This window comes from Talaromyces amestolkiae (genome assembly GCF_001896365.1).
Source record: "Talaromyces amestolkiae strain CIB chromosome Unknown scaffold12.1, whole genome shotgun sequence".
In the NCBI taxonomy this organism is placed as follows: domain Eukaryota; kingdom Fungi; phylum Ascomycota; class Eurotiomycetes; order Eurotiales; family Trichocomaceae; genus Talaromyces; species Talaromyces amestolkiae.
The window spans coordinates 651,210-676,822 of record NW_024468048.1 but is presented as its reverse complement, the minus strand read 5'-3'; the positions used below and the strand labels follow the sequence as shown (position 1 = coordinate 676,822).

At 47.1% G+C, this 25,613-nt stretch overlaps 7 protein-coding genes across 7 annotated transcripts; 3 read left to right on the top strand and 4 right to left on the bottom strand.

Annotated features, from left to right (window-relative positions):
• Positions 1–163: 163 nt before the first annotated feature.
• On the bottom strand, positions 164–5,519 carry BHQ10_006548 (uncharacterized protein; the record flags this gene model as incomplete). The annotated part of the gene is made up of 17 exons (XM_040879146.1): positions 164–692; positions 752–867; positions 925–980; positions 1,029–1,132; positions 1,180–1,224; positions 1,286–1,410; positions 1,459–1,564; positions 1,616–1,802; positions 1,852–1,930; positions 1,990–2,128; positions 2,189–2,246; positions 2,306–2,463; positions 4,334–4,540; positions 4,600–4,731; positions 5,048–5,307; positions 5,363–5,420; positions 5,491–5,519. 17 exons carry the CDS (start codon positions 5,517–5,519, stop codon positions 164–166), a joined length of 2,388 nt encoding a protein of 795 aa, XP_040735052.1.
• A 937-nt stretch (positions 5,520–6,456) lies between these two features.
• On the bottom strand, positions 6,457–12,266 carry BHQ10_006547 (uncharacterized protein; the record flags this gene model as incomplete). Its single annotated transcript, XM_040879145.1, has 8 exons — positions 6,457–6,534; positions 6,589–6,662; positions 6,713–7,970; positions 8,021–8,079; positions 8,138–8,178; positions 8,794–9,137; positions 9,212–9,576; positions 10,274–12,266. The coding sequence occupies 8 exons, from the start codon at positions 12,264–12,266 to the stop codon at positions 6,457–6,459; spliced, it is 4,212 nt and encodes a 1,403-aa protein (XP_040735051.1).
• Positions 12,267–13,914: 1,648 nt separating this feature from the next.
• Positions 13,915–16,060, top strand: BHQ10_006546 (uncharacterized protein; the record flags this gene model as incomplete). Its single annotated transcript, XM_040879144.1, has 2 exons — positions 13,915–14,139; positions 14,192–16,060. The coding sequence occupies 2 exons, from the start codon at positions 13,915–13,917 to the stop codon at positions 16,058–16,060; spliced, it is 2,094 nt and encodes a 697-aa protein (XP_040735050.1).
• A 276-nt stretch (positions 16,061–16,336) lies between these two features.
• BHQ10_006545 (uncharacterized protein) lies at positions 16,337–18,121 on the top strand (the record flags this gene model as incomplete). Its single annotated transcript, XM_040879143.1, has 2 exons — positions 16,337–16,438; positions 16,490–18,121. The coding sequence occupies 2 exons, from the start codon at positions 16,337–16,339 to the stop codon at positions 18,119–18,121; spliced, it is 1,734 nt and encodes a 577-aa protein (XP_040735049.1).
• A 342-nt stretch (positions 18,122–18,463) lies between these two features.
• BHQ10_006544 (uncharacterized protein) lies at positions 18,464–19,098 on the top strand (the record flags this gene model as incomplete). Its single annotated transcript, XM_040879142.1, has 3 exons — positions 18,464–18,578; positions 18,653–18,945; positions 19,021–19,098. 3 exons carry the CDS (start codon positions 18,464–18,466, stop codon positions 19,096–19,098), a joined length of 486 nt encoding a protein of 161 aa, XP_040735048.1.
• A 578-nt stretch (positions 19,099–19,676) lies between these two features.
• Positions 19,677–21,970, bottom strand: BHQ10_006543 (uncharacterized protein; the record flags this gene model as incomplete). Its single annotated transcript, XM_040879141.1, has 5 exons — positions 19,677–19,694; positions 19,752–20,010; positions 20,064–20,874; positions 20,924–21,631; positions 21,700–21,970. 5 exons carry the CDS (start codon positions 21,968–21,970, stop codon positions 19,677–19,679), a joined length of 2,067 nt encoding a protein of 688 aa, XP_040735047.1.
• Positions 21,971–22,328: 358 nt separating this feature from the next.
• BHQ10_006542 (uncharacterized protein) lies at positions 22,329–25,579 on the bottom strand (the record flags this gene model as incomplete). Its single annotated transcript, XM_040879140.1, has 4 exons — positions 22,329–23,471; positions 24,810–25,180; positions 25,237–25,381; positions 25,448–25,579. The coding sequence occupies 4 exons, from the start codon at positions 25,577–25,579 to the stop codon at positions 22,329–22,331; spliced, it is 1,791 nt and encodes a 596-aa protein (XP_040735046.1).
• Between the last annotated feature and the right edge of the window lie 34 nt (positions 25,580–25,613).

The following is a 25,613-nucleotide window of genomic DNA, read 5'->3' as shown; positions in this document are numbered from 1 at the left end:
ATTCTTATATATATCTAGGTAGCTAACAAGATTTGGATAAATAAAGAAAGCTAAATCATTAATAAATAAGAGTACTGTAAGAAAAGAAGGAAATGAATTGACACAGGAAAAGGACCTTGTATCTGTTGCGGAGAGAAGACATGCGTCTTTCAAAATTTTCTGTTCACAACAATCTCGATGGCTGAACTTCTATGCCCTTGACATCGCCAGATTCTGTAGGAAATGTCCCATTCAACCGTCTGGAAAACGGCCCCTTTTCGTCATCACAAGGCGAAATGATATTCGACGAGGACGAAGGCGAAATCGCCTCGCTATCATACTGTCCTGAGGATGAAGAAGTCTCCAAACTCTTGAAACGACTCAGCTGTAGATCACTACCGGATAAATCCTTCTCGCCATCCGCCTGTTGATGTTGTTGCTGCAGCTGTATACAACTCTCCGTGGCATGTTCTTTCGCCATTCGAGCGGCCGAAGCCTCCCTATTGTGCAAGTTGCGAACCACAAAGCACATGACAATAAATAGAACAGACATTGCGGATACGGTGACGTAGCCTTTGAAGTATCGTGGTGCGTCGATTTGTTGCCAGACCAGTAAGGGGAGCCAGATTTGGAGGAGGTATGCGATTTCGTTCATGGCGGCGATTGTGATGGCGCGTTCTTCGCTGTCGTTGCCGCAGACTTCGTTGGCCCAGCTGGTTACACGTTGTTAGTCTCAAGGAATGACTAATGGGTTGGTGGTTTATGGACTCACGCCATGCAAAGCCCACTTAAGCCAAAGGATGCTCCTGCTGAGATGAAGCATGTCCACTTCCACCAGGTCGGAATATCCCAAATGGCTAATGACACATAGCAGATAATACTTACGAGCTATGTTGCAGAATGTCAGTGGCCGTTAAACACAGATTGACATTACTTCTAACTTACACCGCCAAATACAAGAGGTGGCCAACGTCTGCCTCGTAGTACCGTATCGGATAGCCCTATAGGCCGTCAGCAATATGAGCGTGCAAGGTCGGTTGGGGTCATACAAGCATATAATATAGTCATAAGTATCTGTACCCCCGACGTAGTTGTCGGGTAGTTGTTGATTTGCGGAATCGAGTAACGAGGATTCGTCGAATGGCGTAGATATCTATAACAGTGAGTACAAAAATGGAACAAAAGGGCTGTCTGACATACTGCTGAAAGATTGGTTGCATGTTTGCTATGCCGTTGTTATAAGCTCTACCACCTGGGTTAGTAAAAGACCCAAGTATTCATTCAGCATGGCGAATCGCCGACTTACACGTATAGAAGAGACAAAAGGTATATATGCCATGAGGTAAAGATCCTCTTCAGTTTCTCCTTCGTGTACTTGGACCGGGGCTTTCGACCCTCCATATGCATTCGCAATTGTGCGAGTTTGATTTCCTATTTGTAGTCAGTATGAGGAAAATACCGATCTAGAAGACAGCGCACCTCCTCCTTGAGATACCACGACTTTGTAATTTCAGGCACATCCGGTAGTATAAAGTATCCCATAATAGCCATCGGTAATGAAAGGGAGCCATTAATGATAAAAGCCCTACACGAAGTTGGTTAATTCAGTTCAGTCCTCAAGATCTATTTGACGAACCATTGCCATCCTCTATAACCCCCAATACCACCTAGCTTATATACTCCGCCCATAATGTATCCCGAGGCCATTTGTCCCATGGCACTGCAGATTTGAAATATACAAGCTCTCTTCCCGAGTTCGTCACTACGGTACCATGAACCGAGCGAGTGTTGTAAGCCAGGATAATACCCGCTTTCACAGAGGCCTTTCTTGATCAGCCGTTGCAAATCCGAAAGAAGTGATATTAGTCTTACCGATGAGTAACCGGATTATGTAGAATTGATATGCTTGGTTGCATCTTGATAATGAGAGAGTAAGAACGGCCCAACAGACCTGTACACATGAATAATTAGTCCGTTGTCTTGTTATCAGTCGACTCTCGTGTTTCGTACCTCAAGGCTCGGTATCCAGTATCGTGGCCGCGTCCGACTGAGTATAATATTGCTTGGAATCTGCCCCAGCATATATCCCAAGGCCCAAGCTGTTTGCATATAGTTCAGCTGGTTCTGGTATAGTTTCAAATCCTCCTGCCTGAAATCAATCGCGATTAGCCAGAGAACTCCGCTCAATATCGCGACAATTGGCACATACATTCCAGAAACAAAGGCATTGTTGATGTTATATTGGTCGACGCTTTTGACAAAGTATCCTAGTTGCTCATATATCAGTATCAATGCACGCGACTTTAGAATCTCCAGATGTTCTTACCAACTGCTCCAAAGGAAATGAGTGCTGTGTCGAGTTTCGTCAGCAGTCGCCTTTCTGCTAGAGGCTTGTCGAACGTGTCCCATAGGTAGCTGACAAATCTTGGCTTCTTTGACTCTTCTCGTCTGACAATTTGTTCCTTGATATCTTCGGCGGACATCCTGGAAAGGAGTCAATTCGCCCAATATGGGCCTGAAATATGTCTAGAATTCTTTGTCTTATGATGATTTGGTGGAAAAAAAGAGAGAATAGACTTCAAATGTAGTTGAAAGAAGGGATCAAGAATAAATTTCATGACCTGTTGGAAGTTGAATTTTGCTGCTTTACATTGGTTGCAAAGAGATTTGGGCGAAACTTTCTCAGCAAAAACCCATACCCAGAGTAGGTAGACGCCATATACACCCCTTCAAATAAGACGAAAGGGCAGGAGGGATACATCATTCTCAGAAGCAAGCCTTCGAATCTCCATCAAGGACGTAAGCTAGATTGGCTAAGGTGTTTGAATGTCCATTGGCCAATGTTGCACAGTAAGGATATCATCGGGCCGGAAGTATATGAAGTCAGTGCATTGACTCTGCATTCCTAAGAGTGAGGCAGCTCATATCCAGAATTAGAACATTCCAAGTGATACAAAAGTATGATATCAATGCTAGAGTGGATTAGCAATCGAAGAGCTCCATCATTGAAGTTCTCGTTCTAACTTGGTAATAAATAGGAAAATTTCAAGTTTTGGATTATAAGCAAGTACAAAATCAGAAAGATGAATCAACACTGTAGAAGACTGATGTTGAGTGAAGAGGTTGGGATGGAAGGACCCATAGTGCCGTCATGGAAATTGACAGCGAGTAGTAGTGACTGTCCCTAACCCGTAGACTGTACCCATTTTCTTCTCTATCTATATTATTCTAGGATCTTGCTTGTATGGTGGAGTATAATGACGTTTCTTCATTTGGAGATTCTTTCAACTTTGGCAGCTTGTTCAGGGGTAGTATGTACGTAAGAATGGGCCCTTTTCAATCCCTTTGATCATTATACGTCCCTACTATATTTCGGAAAAGTCCTCCGCTAACTGATCGTCTCTGTATTTCACTAATCGGTCTCATCACCTTATTGACCCCTTGACTGCAGTGATCGACTGTTGGGGTTGGCAGCATTCCACATTCCACGGACACAACGCCGGCCCCGTTTTTCACTGCTGTACAACCTTCATTTGTCCAAATTTCAGCTTGCTGGTTGTACCAGGTATTTTTGCATCGTCCGTGCTATAGCTCTATTTGACTCCTTTAATCCGACGCGTGGATGGTGTAACCAAAGCGCGTGACACCTTTTCCTGTGATCACTTGTCGTTTGCTTGATTCGTACACGATATCGTTTCAAACCAGTCCTTATGATAAAATGAGCTTTTGCAGAACAACATGCTTCTGAAAATATGCTGAAGAAGGTTGATTTTTGATGTCTCTGAACAAATTACATAAAAGATCATTTCTCACACGATTTGACTGTGTAATTGCAACTTATGTACCACACCAAGGCGATGGGACTCTTCCAATTGATGCCCTTTCGATGCATTGCCTTCATAAGAAAAAGGAAAATCATCTCCCTCAACGAGCACATCATATGTGTATTTATTTGCGAGCTCTTACAATCGCAGGCTTCAGTACATTATACCTCGGCCTCAGCTGCGTATTTGATCTTCCCTCCCATCCAGCCAACTGGTACAATTGACGCATCGTACTGCCTAAATCCGACTATGAGCCATGATGCAACGTATCTAAAACACTGTATAACGTGGGCACTCACCTTAGAACTGATCCATTTCCTACAGTACCTGCATTTCACGGTACGTTTAATGACCACATCTTCCGAAAAATAGGTATACACCTGCCCAACAGCATAGAGCGTCAGGCCTATACCGACGAAGCTGATGAATTTATTCAAAAAAGCTCTGCATAATCCCATTGTCAGCCTAAAAAAGAAAAGAAAACAACGAAACATGCAGAGATTGCGACATGTTCGTTACATATGACTTACCCATAAGCCATAACCAGCGCGCCATCGTCCCGGGCCTGCTCCAGGGTATTGTATCCATCCGGGCCCCAGTCAGGATAATGTTTTCCCTTCCTCAAAACCGCAAATTTATCATCTAGATTTCGGTGCAGAAAGGGCAGCAGACTTATGATTGGCAGGAATAGGTCGGATACAAAGGAGTTGACAACCTTGGTAAATGCTGCTGCTATGCTATATGTACGTGTTAGCTCTAGCTTGTATGCTTGTGACTTGAAGTAGCTGATAGGTACATTAAACCAATGGCAACTTCGAGCACGTTGTCACGGAGCGCAAAGTCCCAGAACCCGTCCCAGGCTTCCTTGAAGCGACCGCGGACGCGGGTGACGATGTTGTCTTCTTGGTCTGGGAGACGAGGCATGCTGCTATGAAGATACGATGATCTTATCTGTTTAATGGCCAAAAGCCAAAAGCACTTGAAGACAACGATGAAAAGTTGTTGTTTCTTTTTAATCTTTCGCTTATGAGCTCATTGAAGTCTTACGTCATGATCATCGACTTTGAACTCCTGAGCCAATAAGAACCCACCTTACGAAGCCCTAACATCTCCTATTTAGTCAAATTTGAACTCTCTCTGAGATCTTCACGAGTAGCTGTACTCAAGGAGGACTATCACACGATTATCTGTGCCTAAGTCTAGTCATGAATATCCCAAGGAGAAATCTTGTAGTTTGATCATACAGGAGAGAACGTATCAAGCTTCGGTGCTTCCTGCCCTTGGTACATGTAATCAACTTCTCTGTATTCGCGCCAGAATACAACATCATCCAAGTACGCAGAATATCCTCAAACTCAATATCAATCACTATCTCGCTCTCGTCGCCAATGATCGAATTCCCCTTCTTACACCCCTCAATGAATATAGCGCGCACTTCGTATAGGTGCTCAATCCAGTCGATGTTGATGAAGCCAAGGATCTTGAGGACCATAGTGATGATTTTCTGATGGCAGAAAGGCAGGTTAAATGACACTCAGTATCACGGGAGGGGGACATACGTAGGAGTTCTTCAAGCTGACTATATTGTCGTCTTTGTCGTACTTTGCAATGGTGCCACTGAGCGGACAGCGTCAGCCAAATATGTCATCATAAAGCTTCATATAAAAACAGTCGATGGAAATCTTACCATGCAGCTACACAGCCATATTTGGCCATTCTGGTCAACATAAAGTCTAAAATCTCTCCGCCGACATTGTTTCGATCATCGTCAGTTTCAATAAACTTGCCCGCAAGTTGAAAGGCTTACCATAATAGATCTTCACGAAGTCCAAAATGGCAAGTGGTACGAACAGGACTCGTTGGGCAGCAGCGTCCGGAATGACCATTTGGAACAGTTCAAAAAGGTCCCTGAGTTAGATTCGTTTCTCCGGATTAGAGTGAAAGTTGCTGATATGAGGTGAAATTGACGGAGGACATGGGAAGTACAATTTGTCGGCGGATTGATGATGAGCATGTCGGGGTGGCTCCATTGTGAATAGCTTGGAGCCATTTGAATAGATAGCTTCGAGACGGTCAAATGACCATAGAAAAGGAGTACGAGTAATGGCGAGTCGTGTATATGTATTTATTAGATTTCCGTCTCGTCGAGGAATGGAAGTGATCAACAGTTACTCCATCCTTGGGAACGCCCATCTCTCTAGGCAGTAATGGTCATATGCGAGATGTCTACGCGAAGATTCTGTCTCCAATACTAAGGGACCGACTCTCCCCTAATTCTATTAGTAAAGCATATACTACGACAAGCAGCAAGGCTGATTGTGGATAGGTAGTTTACGACCCCGATGACGATGACGCTGGTGCTTGATCGGGGATATAATGATCTCATCATACAGAGGAATCCGGCAGGGAGATGGGGGGATCCGAGTGATCTGCGACACGTTGTTACTTTTGGCTAGTCCTGCGAGTGATTTTGTGTCTGGGGCGAGTGTTGTCGTGGAGGGTGTTATGCTTGGGTTGTTGATTTATTGATTAATTAATATGTCTATATTTTGCTGTTCAATCAACCTAGATATATTCAATGATATTTGTATATGCAAAGCATTTGTACAGTAACGCTCAATGTAGACAAAACAGAATGAGAGCCGGCAATAGTCTAGAGTCTAGCACGAAGCGCTTTTGCGAGTCCGGAGGGACCGTCGTAGATTTGTTGCTCGACTATTCTCGAGTTGATCTGCAAGTTGTCAGCACCTTGCTCAAGTAAGGTCGTATGAACAGAGAAGCTTACGTATTCAGGGCCAAGATCTGAAATCTTCTCGACGCCCAGTAATTGCATGCACGTCTTGGTCTCATCCGCCAGAACTATAAATGTCAGCTTCCATTTTCTATCGCAGGGACAGGTGCGATCTTACTTTCCAACGTCCTGTGAACACCCTCAATACCTCCAGCACCAAGTCCCCACAACGCTGGTCGACCGATACCCACGGCCCTGGCACCCAGACACAACGCCTTCACTACATCAGTGCCTCGTCGAATACCGCCATCAACAAGTACCTCAATCTTATCAAACACTTCAGGACAGTACTTGCGGATTTCGAGCAGGGTATGCACAGCTGGCGGCGCAGTATCAAGTGCACGGCCACCGTGATTCGACAGTATAATACCTCTCACCTGCGGAGCATACAACGACGCAATATACGCATCTTCATGCGTCTGTAATCCCTTCAGAATAATAGGCAGACTGGTAGTCTTTGTAAGCCACTGCAAAGTCTCCTTCCAGGTAAGATCATAAGCCGTGCCAGCGAACAATTGCTTGCCCACGCCACCGCCTCCATCCTTGGGCACGGGTGTTCCGTCCGGTAGCGTGTCTGATTTTTCTTCTGCAACTTTGCCAGAAGGAACGGGCAACTTTTTGGCCGTGTTGTCGGTGCGCATGTCATCCTCTCGTTTACCGGGCACCGGCGCATCGAGGGTCAAGATGATGCACTTGATAGCTTTGAGTTTTTCGATTCGCGCAATCATCGCTTCACTCTTCTTTCGTTCCACCTGGACATATAGCTGCCATCCAAAGACTTGATCGGGCGCGGCATTCTCAACGATTTGTTCAGGCGACATGGACGCGTTGTTGGAAATCATCTGCATAGCGCCAAATTCGCGACAAGCCGCGGCAATACCTGCTTCACCAGCTGGATGCGCCAACCGAGCCATTGCCGCTGGCGATATGTAGATCGGCAGACCGACTTTATGCCCCATGATCGTCGTCGACAAATCGCATTTGCCAACATCGATAAACACGCGAGGTCGCAGAAAGATGGAACGGTACACTTCGCGGTTGAAGTTTTTGCTAATCAAATCATCTCCAGCTGAGTAGTAATATCCCCATGCCTTGCGGCTAACCTGTTTTGTGGCTACTTGTTCGATTTCGTCGAGGTTGAAGAGTGTTTCCATGGATGGTGGGCCCTGGTCTTCTTCTGATGATTGTTGTTGTGCATCTGCGGTGGGTTTGGGGAGCGTTTTTGGATCGACGGTTCCGAGAAGAGCTTCGGGTTTCAGGTTTTCTTCCAATGTGCCCGGGGGGTGGATGGGATCGTATTCTTCGGTGGCATCGGTACCGGCTAATCTAAGAATAACCTTGACTCCGCCGGGGTGGCTGGACATGAAGTCGGTGACCTGTGTTGTCAGCTCTATCCCAATTGCTTCAGAGGATTGTTGGCGCATACATCATAGACCTTTCCGTAGAGAATCACCCAGCAACTCTCGGGCGTATTGTGTTTCGCGACTGTTGATTTTGTCAGAGGACAACAAATGCGGGGAACATTCTCAAGACAAGAACATACCTTCAGCCGCATCAAATACTTTGGCCATTGCGAGTGTATTCCTGTGAACACAATATTGACAGTATCAGCAGAAGTATCAGTGTCTCAATTGCAATGGTATGTCGTGAAAAGAACAAAAGAAAGATAAGAGAGGTGCGTTCGGAGGTCTCGCCGAACTTAATAGATTAACTACCCCAACTTTCAATCGGCGGCGCGGTGATTGGTGGATAAACCCTAGACTGTCGGTTTTCGGGTCAATAGCCGACGACATGACCTACCTGTTATTTGTGGTCGACAATGAGACGGTCTGAGATTAATGGATATGTAAGGCAATTGATGTATACTCACCTAGGTAAGTAACTTGGGTACTTGGTGATCTATCAGGGACAAAGATAGCACTTGAAATAAACATTCTCACACGACATGAAGAAGTGAACACCAGAAGAGAATGAAAACCATGTCAATTGATACAATCTGCCTTACTGCTTCACGAGACTTCTCTCAATTTTGCAAGCCTAGTCAGACTTGGATTTTGCATCTTAATCACCATATCCTACCCAAAAAATCAGCAACCCAACATCCAAATTGACATGCCAACGACGAGCATGTTATGCATAGGACTTACAACGACCCATTCCGGAAACCAATCCACCAAAACCCTCACTTCCCTTGCAAACCTGCCTCTAAAGACCAATCCATTTTTGTTTTTGCCTAATATATCATCCATCACTGCCTCCGCAAAGCTTTCCCCAGACTGGCCCTTGGGTTTGATTGATCCCGTCGCCCAGCCGGCTATATCATCCTGTATAGGCACATAATACGAGTTTTGCGGGAGTTCGAACGCGATAGTGCGAGCGTCGAAGTTGGTATCCACGCCGCCGACCTGGAGACATAAAACACTCACGCCAAAGGGCGAGAGTTCGTGCCTTAGCGTTTCCGAGAGAACTGTAAGCGCTGCTTTGGAGGAGGCGTATACCGCTTCCCACCACCAGCCCCCATTAGTCAACCAAGATATAAAAAGCTAGAAAAAAGAGGATAGAGTAGGGGTAAAATACAATTCCAAGGTATATGCACCAAACCCCCAATTGAGCCTACATTCACAATCCTCCCCTTTCGCTCAATGATCATATCCGCAAAGGTCTGGATTATCCGCACTACACCCCAAATGTTGACATCATACACTCTCTGCGCAGAAGCTATGTCTGCGTCGAGTAAGGGCATTGAATACGGAAGTCCGGCATTGTTGATCAAAATGTCTAACCCATGGCCGCTGGCGCGAATGGAGGTGGATGCTTCAGCTACCGACGAAGGGGAGGAGACGTCTAGCGCGAGGATAGTCACGTTAGAACGTGCGCAGAGCTCGACAGGGATTTTGGAAGTGTCGCGTGATGTTGCGAAGATGCGGTGGTTTTCTTTTTGTGCTGAGAGGCAAAGGGCGAGAAAGGCCCCGATGCCGTTAGCTGAGCAGCCTGTTATGAGGATTGATTTTGACATCTTTTTTTTTTCTCAAATATAAGTCAGTCGAAAGATATCTCATTCGAATTTCAGATCATTGAGGAGAGAGAATGTGGAAATTGTTCGACTTATATCTTGGTTGATGGATCATGGCTGATGGCTGACATGTTAGGGCAAGTAGTCAGGGTAAATGGCTAACGTCAGCCATTCCGAGGTGCACTGAGCCTCTTTCGCGACGTGTGCGGTGTATCTACACATTTATCGGGCCACTACTTAAATATTCTCCGAATTATTCAACCAACTAAGTTAGTCATAGAGCTTAAACATGTATAGTCAATCTGGTGGATAGTTCATCTACTTGTCCTTCGCACCACACGCGGATACCTATTTTACAATTGAACACAGCAGGATAAATTAGACCGTACATTTCATTATTATAAGTCATATTAATGCATTGCATATCTAATAAATTTCCATCCTGTCCTTCGTTCAGACTTGGGCCATTACGTCTTTGGTCGAATAACACAAAAAGAAAAAACCAAGGACACGCTAGCCAGCCAGCCTTGATGGGGTTCAGGGATGAGGTATATAAACATACACGGACAAACGAGTATTAAGTAAGGGTTTTCTATACATGAAGAAGCACATTGCAATGGTACTTCGTTTATACTAATGGACGCTTCGTATCTTGAGCTCCGCGACGGACAACGTCCTCAATGCGCCACCGGGGAGGTACGGTTGTGGCGTTGGGGTTGTTGAGGCGCTGTTGTTGCCGTTGGTAGTATTCCTTTTCCATTTCAGGGCTGAGTCCATCGGCGGGTGGGAGGGCACCACCGGCGATGCCGGTGGAGAATTTGAGTTGAAGGACGTTGCCGATTTCATCGCATGCAGTGAGCAGGCGGTCCAAGTCTTCTTTGTTGTGGGCCGCCGACACACAGAATCGCGCACGGGAGGAAACCAATGGTGTTGCGGGATAGCCGACAATGACCACGGAGATTTTGCGTTTGAGCATTTCGTGAGAGAATGCGGGCATCTTGGCTGGGTTGAAGAGGAGAACAGGGATAATCGGCGAATCGTCGTGTCCATAAACAATAAATCCAAGTCGCTTCAGACCAAGTCGGAGATACCGTGAGTTGAAAGCCAATCGTTGCAATCTCTCTTCTCCCTGTCCTGGGCAGATATCTCCATTGATGAGGCGGAGAGATGTCAGAATCTGTGTGAGAATTGGAGGCGTGGGTGCTTCTCCAAAGATAACGCCTGCATTATAAGCCCGGAGAGCATCAATCATTGCCTTGTCAGCTGCAATATAACCGCCGTTGGCACCGAATGATTTGGTGAGTGTTCCCATCAAAATATCAACATCCTTGGTGTCAACTCCGAAGTAGTCGCATACGCCGCGTCCATGGGGGCCGACAGCACCAATGGAATGTGCCTCGTCAATGAATAGGTGGAATTTGTATTTGTGTTTCAGCTCAATCAGTCCTGGCAGATTGCACATCGATCCTTCCATGGAGTAAAGTCCTTCCACAACAACTAGGATTTTCTTCCATGGCCGGTGTGTACGTGGTTGACCTTGGGAGATAGCTTCCCGGAGCTTCTCTTCTAAGGATTTCATATCGTTGTGCTTGAACATGCCGATAGAAGCCCCTGATAGACGAGCTCCGAATCTAATAGAGGCGTGGTTAAGTTCGTCCGAAATGATGAGACACCCTTTGCTGACTAGAGCTGGAAAAACACTGGCGTTTGTCCCGAAACCCATCGAAAAAACCATCGAAGCCTCCTTTCCGACGAACTTGGCCACGAGATCTTCCACTTCCACATGCAAATCACACGTTCCGGCTTCAGCACGGGTACTTACTGTGCTGATACCATACTTTCGAAGATTCTCCTCAACAGCATCTGCGCAAGGACCTTCCGATTGAGCGAATCCAAGATAGTTGTAAGAGCTCATGTTCAATGTATCTGTAGTCGTGCCGGTCAAGTAGAAATGTCGGTTATAGTCATCAGTGGCACGATCGATAAGTGTAATGTAACGACCCGGAACGCCCGTCACGGGACGTTCAAAACAATCATTGATACGCAATTTCAATCGACGGACGTAGAAATTATCAAAGTCGCTATTCAATGCGCCGTAGCCGTTTCGTGATTTCAAGTGGCGGTAGTTTTCTTCCTTGAATCGCTTGCCAAAAAAGTCTCGAACGTGGCCAAAGGCAATCAGGATCAAATAACTGATATATGTAGTCAAGAGGTAATAATACGGAGGTTCGTCCATTACTGGCTCGGGAAACGGCCCGCCAGGGKGTCGACTTGTGTATCTGTGGCTTKGATGGCTGATCGGAGCGAATTGCGCATGCTGCTTCGCTAATCGCTTCGTCTCTTCCTGGGACGGAGGCTGAAACAGTGTCTTTGGCGGTTCATCCATATTGCGGTTATCGGCAGTTGCCGTGGATAGTGAGATTGTGGGAAGAGACAATGACGCGGAACCTATGGGCACGCCGGTGCTCACAGCGCTCGACTTGCTGGCTGCGAGAAGGGTCGCGTGTGCGGTTGGAGGCTCGGCCTTGGGTTTTGGCGAAGTCGAAAAAAATTGACTCAGCCGGCTAGTTCTTGAGCTTTTGAGGCCCTTCTCGGTGGAGGATGAAGGGGTCGATGGCGAGGAGTTGCTTGAAAAGGTATTCGACAGTCGACGAGGCATCGCAAGACTTCTTGTTTGTCGCACAATTGTATAAAGGAGACTATATCGCGGCTTGTGATTTACCAGTACCAAAGGTTATACACGCATTGAATTGCTCCTGAAGGATTGAAGGAGGCGTGTTCGATGCTCGAGAACTAAGCGACTATTAAGGTAATGTCAGTCAAATTCTTCAGCGCGTCGTTCTTGCCTCAGAATATCCTGCTAGAACAACGACATGTTCATATAGAACCCGATCACGTCGAAGAACGTCAAGACAGAGTGACATACAATGGCGAGCCTTGGAAAACCGGGCAGCAAAGTACATCCGACGAAGCCGCAGAGCAGCGGTCAAAGGGGCGCGCGCGGGGAGAGAATCGCCCGACCGTAACAACCCTTGCCGCTCAGCAATTGAACAAATGATATGTTTCAAAGTGTCGCCCAGGGAGCCGAAGGAAAAGATGAGCTATGGAGAGAAGATGTATTCCTGACACGAGGACAGAGAGGTGGTGTTGACAGAGAAACCGAGAGACGTTGGGAAAGACCAAAGTTCGATGATTGTAAGATTAGTCTGCTAGTTCGGGCTCTAGCGGAGAGCTGGGTCCACGTATGTGACGGTACAATTAATTTATTCGTATCAAATGACAGTACACATACATGCTTATATGGAGATAAAATACCTAAGTTACGGTATTAGTAAATGTAATACACAAGTAAGTAATTTAAAAATTCTGTCGCTGCCCCTGGATCGTCTCGCCGCCGCAGCTGGGCTGACCTAGTGCGCCAACCAAGCCTAAAATGGACGGTTATTGATCAGGCCGAGCAATCACCGCGACGACTAGTCGAGAGCCTGGATTATCGATACGGACACGCTGATAGCCTAATACAGGCAGCCTCGCTCAGACTCCGGAGTCAGGGGCGACCAAGCTTCGCCGTTTGCCTCCAACTTCAAGGGCTTGATATCATCCATATGAGTTTTTGTTAGTTACTCCAGACAGCACTAAGATAACGGTCGATAAGTTTTTTCCCTCGCACCGAAGCGACGTGAGAATCGATCATTATCCCATTATCGATAACACTTGGCGCCTTTCAAGCCTGAAGTTTTTTCGGCAATGGAGAATGACCTCATACACCCGGTTCATCGATTCCATCCGAAGGTGCCGCAAACAGCAGAAGATGACTATCACCATCTGCCTGTGATCGCGTCAGTGTACTGGTGTTGCCTGTTGCAGCACCACAAAGACTGGCTCATACTACGATGTAGTACATCGCAGTATGGTCCAGGCCCCTGTCAGGTTCCGGAGAAATGTATTGTAGAAATTATCCAATCAGATATTCACCGGTCGAGTAACGATCCAGTGTATTCCCTATATTGCTTTTTGACGAGAAAAAGCAGCAATAAACAGTAAGTAGTACATGTAGGCTGAAGACTACTTTTCACTGGTGCGACCATAGACGAGTGCGGAATGAATGCGCGGACAGCTACACGGTCAGTAACGGATTCCGACCAAAAAGCGCGGATATTCCCCGCGGTTTCTGCTCCTTCGTAGACTGGGGGACAAAATCAACGCCCCAACAAGTCTGTCCTTAACTTGTCTTTCTCCATCATACCGTACAGCTCACGACGCCGTAGACGTACTCACCACAATAAGTGAGGAGGCAATCTTCAAAAATGCCTTCTTCAATCAATGACGATCTCGATGCCATAGAACTATGGCGACCCTCGGCGCCCGAGAGGACTGAGATGTTCAAATTCAAGACTCATATTGGACAAAAATACAACTTGAAGCTCAAGAACTACGACGATCTTTGGCAATGGAGTATCTCGCAACCAGCTGACTTCTGGGAGGAGGTTTGGCATTACACAGGGGTTAGAGCACATAAAACATATTCCAAGGTAGGAAAAGACTCGTTGATAAATGGGGCGCAATTGACACCTCTCCATCTAGGTTTTGGACTCCAATTCACTGCTCTTTCCCAGACCGCACTTCTTCGAGGGAAGCCGTCTGAACTTCGCCGAAAATCTTCTCTTTCCCGCAAATTGCCCAGGCGACGAAGCAATTGCTATCATCGGTGCCACAGAGGCAGATCGCGAGTTCGTATCATGGCGAGAGCTGAGGGAGCGTGTCAGAGTATGTGCCAATGCTATGCGCCAAAAGGGTATAACAGTGGGTGACCGCATTGGCGGCTTTGTTGGCAATCATGTCGACGCTGTCGTGATGATGCTAGCCACAACGTCTATTGGAGCTCTTTGGACATCGATCTCCCCAGATACCGGCGTGCATGCGGTTGTTGAGCGTCTCCGCCAGGTACAGCCGAGAATATTATTTGCAGACGACGCTTCTCTTTACAACGGCAAGGTTCACGGCACCGAACCAAAAGTCGCAGAAATTGTGAAAGAATTACCATGCTTAGAGCATGTCGTGGTATTAGAGGCTATACAGTCGGCTGAACTTGATCTAGAGAAAGTGAAGCCCCAAAGCGGACTGGCCGCACGGTACAAGGACTTTGTCCGCGAAGCGCAGGGCTCTACAACACCTCTGAAATTCGAGTCTTTAGACCCCGATCATCCTGTCTATATTCTCTACTCTTCGGGAACAACCGGTGCCCCTAAGCCTATCGTCCACGGCGCACTAGGGACACTTTTGCAGCATAAGAAAGAACACGTCTTACACAGCGATATCAAACCTGGTGATCGCTTATTTTATTACACTACAACCACCTGGATGATGTGGCACTGGCTTGTATCCGGGCTTGCGAGTGGTGCCACCATTGTCGTCTACGATGGAAGCCCTTTCCGACCTTTCGACGTTGAAGGTGGAAAGGGCGAGATGGCCATGGCCCGGTTGATCGAGGAGCTCGGTATCACACATTTTGGAACATCTGCAAAGTATCTATCAATGATCGAGCAGGCTTCATTAAACCCGCGCAAGCATCCCAACCGCCCAGTGCAACTGGAAAAGCTGAGGGCGATATTCAGTACCGCTGCGCCATTAGCACCGTCCACTTTCGAATATATATACTCCTCCTTCCACCCCGACGTCATGCTCGGTTCAATTACTGGCGGTACTGATATCATATCTTTGTTTGGCGCCTCCTGTCCGATATCGCCTGTATACCGAGGCGAGATTCAATGTCGAGGACTTGGAATGGCTGTAGCCGCTTACGACTATGCTGGCAATGATATAACGAAATCAAACGAGCCTGGTGACCTGGTCTGTACTGTACCATTTCCCGCCCAGCCCGTTATGTTCTGGCCACCTGGTCCTGAAGGAGAAGCAAAATATAAGAAAAGTTATTTCGACGTCTTTGGACCTTCTGTTTGGCACCATGGCGATTTTGTACGGATCGATCCTGATACCGGCGGTCTGACGATGCTTGGCCGCAGTGATGGAGTTCTTAAACCAGCAGGAGTCCGCTTTGGAAGTGCCGAAATATATAATGTGATTCTGAAGCACTTTTCTCAAGAGATAGAGGATTCTCTCTGCATTGGACGCAGGCGTGAGGGGATTGATACCGACGAAACTGTCGTTCTTTTTGTCAAGCTCGTCCCAGAAGCTGTCGAAGGGGGTATCCCGCCCATGTCACCGGATCTGGTGGCTAGAATTCAAGCTGCTATTCGCAAGGAACTCAGTGCACGACACGTACCAGGAATTATTGATGTGTGTCCGGGCAATGAGATTCCGTTGACCTCGAACGGGAAGAAGGTTGAGAATGCCGTGAAACAGATACTTTGCGGATTGAATATCAAAACGTCCGCGAGCGTGGCTAATGCAGCTTGTTTGGACGGGTATAAAAAATGGGCTGCAGAGCACTAGAGATGTTACTTGATAATAATTTCGGGTTTTTTTCCCCATCGACGATCCAACGAGAGTAACTAGACATAGAGTCGTTTAAGATGATGATAAAGTCGTCCCAATTAGGCTAGCTGCAAGTTTCCCGGAATTCCGCCGGGAGGTCCGCAGCCGGCAGACTAAGACGTAACGTAACAGGCCCAAAAAATATCAACTGCTGCGTCAACACCACCCGGACCACGCGACAAACGTTCTCTCATCTTATCGCTCACTTATTAATACTCCGGTCAGTGATACAGTATGCGTCGAGCGGCTCTGCGGACCGCTCAATCCATCGGTCCGATTATACGCAGCCAGCCTGCCAGTACCAGAGGTTTAGCAAGCGCTTCCACGATAGCTCAGGTACATTTTACTGAAAATTCACATCGAACGATCAAGAGACTAATGACTTAGGACCCCGCCGACTTCGACCAAATCACAACTCTCAAAAATGGCATCCGTGTCGCCAGCGAATCCCTCCCCGGCCCCTTCTCCGGCGTTGGAGTGTACGTCGACGCCGGCTCGAGGTACGAAGACGACAGCATCCGCGGCGTAAGCCACATAATGGACCGTCTCGCCTTCAAATCCACTAAATCGCGCTCCGCCGACGAAATGCTAGAGGCACTCGAGTCGCTTGGTGGGAATATACAGTGCGCCTCATCCCGAGAGTCACTGATGTATCAATCTGCCAGTTTTAATTCTACGGTGCCCACGACGTTGGGCCTGTTGGCAGAGACGATTCGTGATCCGCTGATTACAGAAGAAGAAGTTGAGCAGCAATTGTTGACGGCGGAGTATGAGATTAATGAGATTTGGAATAAGCCGGAACTCATTTTACCGGAACTCGTGCACATGGCTGGATTCAAGAATAATACGTTGGGCAACCCGTTGCTATGTCCTCAGGAAAGGTTGATGGAGATTAACAAGGCGGTGGTGGAGAAATATCGAGCAGCTTTTTTCCGACCTGAGAGAATAGTCGTTGCATTTGCAGGTGTTGCCCATGAGGATGCTGTGCGGCTTACGGAGCAGTACTTTGGGGATATGAAATCTGCCGAAGGGCCGGCACTGCATGGCAAGGGTGTAGAATCTACGCTTTCCGGTGAGAAGGAAGGAGAGTTGCCTACAATTCATCTCAGCACACCGACTGCGAACGTCACAGCCAATGCTCAGGCCGGAACGTCGCAACCAAACATTCTGTCGAAGCTTCCCTTTTTCAAAAATTTATCTTCTTCCGCTCCAGATACCGCGACTGTGAAAGCTCTCGACCCGTCGTTGCTGAAACCTTCTTCTGTCGATCTTTCCCGCACCGCGCATTATACTGGTGGTTACTTGACGTTGCCGCCCATTCCTCCTCCTGCGAACCCGAATCATCCTCGATTAAGTCATATTCACCTGGCATTCGAAGCTCTCCCCATCTCTTCTCCCGATATCTACGCGCTCGCGACTCTACAAACACTGCTTGGCGGAGGAGGCTCATTCTCAGCCGGCGGGCCCGGAAAGGGCATGTACTCCCGCTTATACACCAACGTATTGAATCAACACGGCTGGGTCGAGAGTTGCATTGCTTTCAACCACAGCTACACTGACAGTGGCTTGTTCGGTATCTCGGCGTCGTGTAGCCCAACGCGCACACCACAAATGCTGGAAGTCATGTGCCGCGAACTCCAAGCCCTGACCCTCGACAAGGGCTTCTCAGCCCTACAAATGCCTGAAGTCAACCGCGCCAAGAATCAACTCCGGTCGTCGCTGTTGATGAATCTCGAGTCTCGCATGGTCGAGCTGGAAGATCTCGGGCGCCAGGTACAAGTCCACGGACGCAAGATTGGCGTCAAGGAAATGTGCGATCGCATTGACTCCTTGACGATAAACGATCTGCGACGTGTCGCGAAACAGGTGTTTGGTGGGCAGGTGTTTAACCCTGGAAAGGGAACTGGAAAGCCGACGGTCGTCATTCAGGAAGGTGAATTAGAAGGATATACTCCGCGCGCATTCCCATGGGACGAGATTCAAGATCGGATTTCAAAGTGGAAGCTTGGTCGGTTGTAGGATGGAAAGTCTGATTCTCTTCTCTATGTAGTGATAGATTGTCTAGGCACTGTACAATATATATCATAAGCATTCATCATATAGATTGAAAGGATAAAAGTGTGCAAATTGTAAGAATACTGAGTGAGATCACTGAGATGCCAAGCCGAGTGGGTCTCTGAGCTCCGCGGTTGGTCCAGTGACTCCGGACTAAGATGGGCAATCGGGAAAAAGTTGGCTTCACTCTTTTCAACCACATCAACATCAACCAGCAGACCATCTTGAAAGACCACTATCCATCGCTCCACATCAATTCACTCTTCGCACTTTTATTAATATCCAACTCCATAAATAACAGCCAAAATGGTCAAACTCACCGAAGTCGAAGACGAACACTTCACCACCGAAAAGCCTATCCCAACCAAGGAAGCTCTCCTCGTCTCAGATAACGAAGACGATGAAGACTTTACCGACACCGGTAACCCTTCTCTCTACCTCGCTATCTCATCTCGCAAGCAATATACTAATAATTCTGGTGGTGTGATGGGATAGAATCCGAAATCTCTGAAGTAGACTCAACCTACGACCCCATCAACGAAACCCTGTACGACCGCATCGTCGCTCTCAAGGACATTATTCCTCCTCAATCCCGCCGCCGCATCACAGCCACCATTGCAGGCCTCTCGGACGCGACAAAGAGTACATTCTCATTCAGCGGGAAAGCGTTATGGGTCATTTCGACATCTGCATTCTTGTTGGGTGTGCCCTGGGCGCTGGCGTTTGCGGAGGAGGAGCAGTATGTGCAGATGGAGAGGGAGCAGGGAATGATGAGGGGTGCTAATGAGGTTTGTCTTTTTTCCCCGCAAATGATCCTCCAGGATGAAGTTTTGTTGGGGGTTGGGCTGATTGATGATGGGTAGATGCTTACTCCCGGCACAAACGCTGCTGCTGCTGCGCTCGGTGCGGCTGGTACTGAACAGCCAAAGGCTGCTCTGTAAAGAGCGGGAAATCTATGATATTATAAGATTATCCCTTTCCATACGACCACACGATTTCTTGCAGGATGGATGATCGGTCAGAGGGATATGAAACACGAAATCACTTCAACGCTGTTGATTCGCTCATATTACAATTCGACTCCACGCACGATCGAAAATTTACTTTACTTGCATCACTGGAAGTGCTTTTTCAGGTGCTGTGTTTGTATATTGTGCGGTTATTTTTCGTCTTTTTTTGTTTTGGCTGCCATGGTCATGTATCATTGTGTAATTGGTTCGATCTCTCTTCTCGATTAGATGTATTAAAATAATTTTCTTTGGTTTGATAGATGTGGATTTCACTGCACTTATTCTTTTGGTATCAAGGACCGCTTGGGTCGGAGAAGTACATATGTTAATGTGTCAATGTTCAGGTAACCGTCAAATTGCAAGTGCATCATAAGGTATAAGAATAAGTCATGTCATAAAAAGGATATATCACGGAATTCGAAAAAGCAATCAAGGTATAAGAATTAAATCAAGTCATGTCATAGAAGTGTATATCACAGAATCCATAAAGCGATCCAAAGAGATACGTCTCAGAACTGACGGACATCCTGTACAAACATTAGCACAAACTTCTTCCTCAAGTAGGATATGTAGGATAAACAAACCTTCATCTCCCTCACAGTCCTGAGATTCTGATGGAAATCCATCCACAGACGCTGCACCTCCCCCTCCTCATCCATGCGATCAACCACATTGTTGGCGTATTTGGTGCGCTTCTTGGCAGACATTTTCTCGCGGTCGAGCGATTTCTGTGGGTTTGATAATAATTCTTCTTCGTGGTTAAGGTAGTCGACGACCCATTCGTAGAGGTGGAAGCGCCAGTGGATCAAGGTGTGGGTGAGGACGGCGTTGGATTTACAGGTTCTGTTCATGTTAGCTGGGTTACATTGGGCATGTTTGGGGGGAAGGGAATGTACCGGCCGAGGTAGTAATGCTTGTCCTCTGAAGGTAGGATGTGACCTTCGCGATCTCTGTCAGGCCCGTTCTCATCCTCGTCACAGGTGTCACTGCTATCACTATCACCTTCGCTATCGCTTTCGTAAAGTGGTTCAAAGGTTTCTTCAGAATATGGCTTTCCGGTAAACTTCAGGTCCGATGAAGCCGGATGCTTTGACCGATTGCACGCGTCACACTTATGATCATCATCAAGCGGATGAGCCGTAACCTCAAGATGGGGTCGAGCACGTAGCGTATTGACAAAATCTGCATTCCATACTGTAGATATCAATTGCGATGCGGCTCSTCCMACGACTTCGTCCTTCACCTTGACAAATGCGAATTGGTAGAGATCGTCGTTGCGGTTGAACCCTGGATTGAGTTTGGTGTGGACCATCCATTCAACAACATCGCGGAAACAGTCTCGAGTAGTCTTTGTGCGGTGACGACTAAATTCAAAGGGGACGCTGACAGTGACGTCGCCAGGAACACCCAACTCGCCGTCATCCTCGACGAATGAGGAGTCATCTGCATCCAAATCCTCGTTTGCTTCGATGATCGATGGGGCGTCGCTATCTGAAGCGTCTCGTCTTTTTGAGTAGTCGTCCCAGTTTATACCAGCGGTGCTTGCATAACGCGGGGGTTCATCATCTTCTTCTTCCTCGTCCTCGTCCTCATCCTCGGCAATTTCCTTTTCGCCTGCGCGGCGACGTCGAAGCATCTCAAGATGTTTCTGACGGTTGCTCCTGGCGGAATTGATGGCTGAGCCGCGCGTACGTTTTTCTCGGACGACTTCGATAGTGTCAGTAAGATTTACGATTTTGTAGGCTGTAGTTCTCACCTGTGTCTCTCAGATCCTCGAGGTCCTCTTCAAGGTCGAGCTCATCCTGCTGAGAATACTTCTTTGGCGTCTTTGGAGCCTCTTCATTGCTAGTAGCAACAGACTTCTGTAGTGACTTTCTCAAGCCACGTCGCGATGGAGTAGGAGCGATGATAACGTCATCTGAATCATCACCATCGGCTCCCTGTTCAAGACTGGGTTGATCATTGTGCTTGCGCTTCTTTCGTATGTGGCTGGTAATAACCACGTCTGAATCAGCATCTGAATCATCAAGCACGACGACGGATGGACTTTTCTGCTTCAGCTTCGGACCTCTGCGCTTGCGATGAGTGCCAGGTGATGCTAGCTCATTTGCATCACTTTCTTCAGGTTCCCCAATGTTAGAGAGATCCATTTTCAAAGAGTTTCTGCGTGCCTTCGTCTCAGTCGGTGAGCTGGCGAGGAGTCGTGGACTCCGTCTACGCGGGGTATGCTTGGTCGCACGGCGTCCCATGTCTGAGTCGTCGTCTGTGATGTCGTGGTTATGTAAGTTGTTGGTTCCACTTGGTGAAAGTGAGTATTGAGAATCTTGGTCAGGTTCAGTATCATTCACGTCTCTCGTTATCCGTCGACGTTTCGAGGGTCGAATCACTTCATCGTCAGATGAGTCTTCGCGAGGGAGAGATATTGAACGAGATGAAGTCTGGTTTGAACGGTTGTCTATCAAATCTCCAGACGCATAAAGTCAGTGTCAGTAAGATAGAATGAGAGGAAAGAAAGTACTTGTTCAGACATACTCCGCTTCACCTCAACTTCAGATGAAGGTTGCCCGGCTTCGCTCAGTTCCTCTTTAATATCACCTGCCGCTGAATTGCCCCAGGGCCTCGTATAGTCCTCCAACTGTAGTTGTCCCCTCACAGTAACCTTCCCAGTAAACGGATTCGCATATCGCAGCCTAGAGGGTGTAAACGCTGACTGAGACGCGCCGGTTGGACGGGGCGATGGTGAGTCTTGAATCGGGGCAAAAGCAAGACGCGATTGCTTTTTCTTCCCCTTTGCACCGGCCATGATGAGAGGATAGTCTCATTCAAGCTGAGAGAGAATCTCTTCGTGTTGTCATCGTTGTACGTATCTCTTGTTGAAGTTTAAGAAGCATGAGCTTGTATGAGCCCCACATTAGTTTGCGGCCCCGCTTACCGGTACCTACTGCGTCAATGCGCACGTGATTCTACAGCTAGAATATACGTTCATTGCTCAACATTCAACTTCATTTTAACTACCGCCATGCTCAGGATGTTACCATTCAATACTTGTTCAAAGAATGGAACTAATCAGCACATAAAATACAATAGAAAGCAAAGAGTTGACATGCTCAACCACTCGTCCGGTTCTCGAAAAGCCTTGATAATGCAAACCCAGCCTAAAGTTAATCGTCAGGGTCATCACTACCGGTATCCCACTCATAGGTTGCATCCTTCTCTGCGTCCCAAGATCGTGAAATGAGCTCTGTGTACCGTGCATCATCAATGGCAGACTCCAAGGTTGGAAGATCAAGCTCTCGATACTCTTCCTTGGACAGAGGCCGAAGTCCTTCAGCAATCCTATTCGCGTTTGTTTGACGTTGCAAATCACCAATGGCGCAGCCAATGAGTTCGTGGTCGCGTCGAAACTTCCCGAGCGAGCGCCACATGTAATTGCCATATTCAGTCTCCTTTGCACGAGATATGTTCCATTCGTTAAAGAAGAACTTGAGCAACTTCAGGTTCTTTTTGATCTGCATGAGAACGTGTAGCCAAGATCCTGCATTTAATGCCAAGAAGCCGATCGCGACAGATTTGATGGTGTCTTTGCACCATTCCAGTAGGCCCAATAGTTCATAAGAGGTGATTGATACGCAGACCAAGTTCAAGGACTTCAGTTGAAGATGCTGATGAAAGTTATACTCTTTCACGGAGGATCCGTAAACAGAGCAATAACTATTCACTTCGAGAGAAACAAGATTCGCTGCGGTTTTCAGTATGAGATGGAGATCATCCATGTCATCCTCTTCTTCGTTCTTGCCATACAGTTTCAAATGTTGCACTTGTCGGATGAGTTGCGTGACTGGCTTTTCCTGACGACATTCAATACACCTTTTGAGATAAGCGCTGTTATCGAGAGACATCTCTAGCCGTGTCACGTTGTGATGCTTCAGGTCAGCGATCGCTCTGAGGGCAACCGAAGACCATGATAAAGTTGGGTCCCACGGAAGAGGACATATTGCAACAGTCTCCAACTTTGGAAGCTTCTTGAGGACAGATGTAAGGCGAGTCAGGATGTTTGGCGCGAACACAAACTTAGGGCGCCATCTAGTGTGCTTGAATATTGGGTCCGGGCTGAAGACTGCTTCGCGAACAAATTGGGCATACTCGCTGGAAGCCAAAGCCTGAAACTTCGTCGTGATGGCTGGCTTATAGCCCACTTCCAAGATCACACGCCGGAACAGTCCCCTTGACGCGCTACGGCAGAAAGCTTTGTCGACGAGACGCAGCGCAGCCAATGTCTTGCAGTCCTCAACGTAGGATGTGATCTGTAGCGAGAGCCTAGTTAGTGCCAAATGAATTTGGGTTCTTACTTGCAGAGAACGTACATGATCCAAAACCTCTGTGGGTAGTCGCTCCATCTTGAAATAGTATGTTTTCGATACGGGGAGGCACCGGACGCTGCAAAGAAGTTGTGAAGATATGTATTGGGGACGCTCCACGAGTACTTTTATTAATTTCGTACTGCGAGTATCACTCAAATTCTGTGTCAGGAGGTGTTTTGATACTGGATTGATAGAAAAGGTTGAAAGATGAGTATTGACCGTATGGGAAAGTCGGTGGACATATGAAGGGGAATAGAAAAAAAGAGGAAGAAGACCAAAAAATGGAAAGATGCAAACAAAGCTGTGTTTTTGTGGGAAATTGACGGTATAGAGCGCCCTCCTGCCTGAGGCAAATAAAGCAGATGTATCATTTTGACGGAATTCCCCATTGAAAGAGGAGAAAAAAGACTTTGTTTGAATTATAATAGCAAGCTTAAGGTCCCTTCATAGTCATATATTTGATTTGATTATATTCACTTTGGTACCCCAGGAGCACTCCAATCAAAAACTACACCAAATGGTCTACATATTTGGCAGAAGTAAGAATTCATATCTACCATCAAGATGCAACGACTTCCCACTGAACTATATGACCAGGTGAGGCTCCCCAGATACGTTTTCATTTTAGCACTAACAACTTGCAGATCACAGCCTACGTGGCAGCTTTGAGCGACGACCCGGACTTTGTGCATCGCAGAAACCTACACCTGTATCCACCTCAGAAAATAGCCCGACTAGCCTTGCGCAACCTCCGTCTGGTCGACAAGGCTTTCAGTCGATGTGTACCAAGGCAGCTCTTCCGAGGCATTCATATACGACTGAACTGTGGACTATCATCTATCTCAAAACTCGAAGCACTATCTTCTAGTGACTACGCAAGACACGTTCGCCTCATATAGTTTGAATATAGGCACGCCGAGCCGTGGGTTCTCGCTCGTAATACAAGAACGAGGAAGACATTGACGATGAAGAGGAAGTTGTCGAAGGCGAATTTTTTCATGGGTGTATTGTCCCACATCGACCGCATCGAACTTTGCATGTCGACCTGTCGTTGTGACTATGCCACTCCCTGCCGCAGTGTCGACGACTATTTCTCGAGTTACTGATAGCAATGGCGCCATTCAATTTTTTGATAGTACCTTCTAGACACGAGATTTTTCCTTTATACCAGTCTTCATGTACCCCACTTGAAACCTCCATATTTACTATCCTCTTTTCCAACTCTTTTGCCTCTCGTTCAGTGCTCACTAGCTTTTTATGCAAATCTTGTATGATACCGACCGAGTATGGATTTAGTAATCCCTGTCCGAGAAAATCCTCTCGGTCCAGCAATTTCTTGATATGGCCATTTATGGCTGCAGTTATGATCGCGTAGAGTTCTGTATCCGATGTAGACGCAAATGTAAGCTCCGCTGCTGCCATAAAATCGCTAGCAGACCATGAATTCTCAAGAACGTCGCATACGTGCTGGTTGGCTTGCGACTTCAATCCAGGAACGTCGTAATAATCACTTATGGAGTTGACAAGGATATGCGGCTGGAGCATATCCAGGATAGTATATGTTGGCGGCTCATCTTCTTCTGTGCTAGAGACTTCACAGATCTCCAAAGCAGCTATTTTGTCCTCTAAAGTGGCCTCTTCCGGATGTTCGTCTGTATAGTCAGGGTCAACAGAGGTATTATTTTCTGCGACGAAGGGATTATTTTACCCCTGGCAAAATAGTTGTCATAGTTTAGCTCCTCATGCTTTTCCAGTTCACTAGCTTCGTATTTTCCTTCGTACATGAATTCTAGCATACGCCGCAGGGTTTTTGCATTGAATTGAGTCACGGAGATCACATCTGTCGATGCTTCCTAGGTTGAATTAGCTATCAAACAAGACATCGTCCCGAACATAGACTTGAATGTAAGCTATTCTACCTCAAAGTGACCATTGCACGCCTTTGAAAGGACCGGAGAGTGTTTGCAAACAATGGACTTGAGGACGAAAAACTTCTCTCCCTCGCACTCCAGGGTCGGGATTTTGTCAACTTTGTACCTATCTGAATCCATTATCATTGGATATGAGTCAGGATCTACTCTAGCA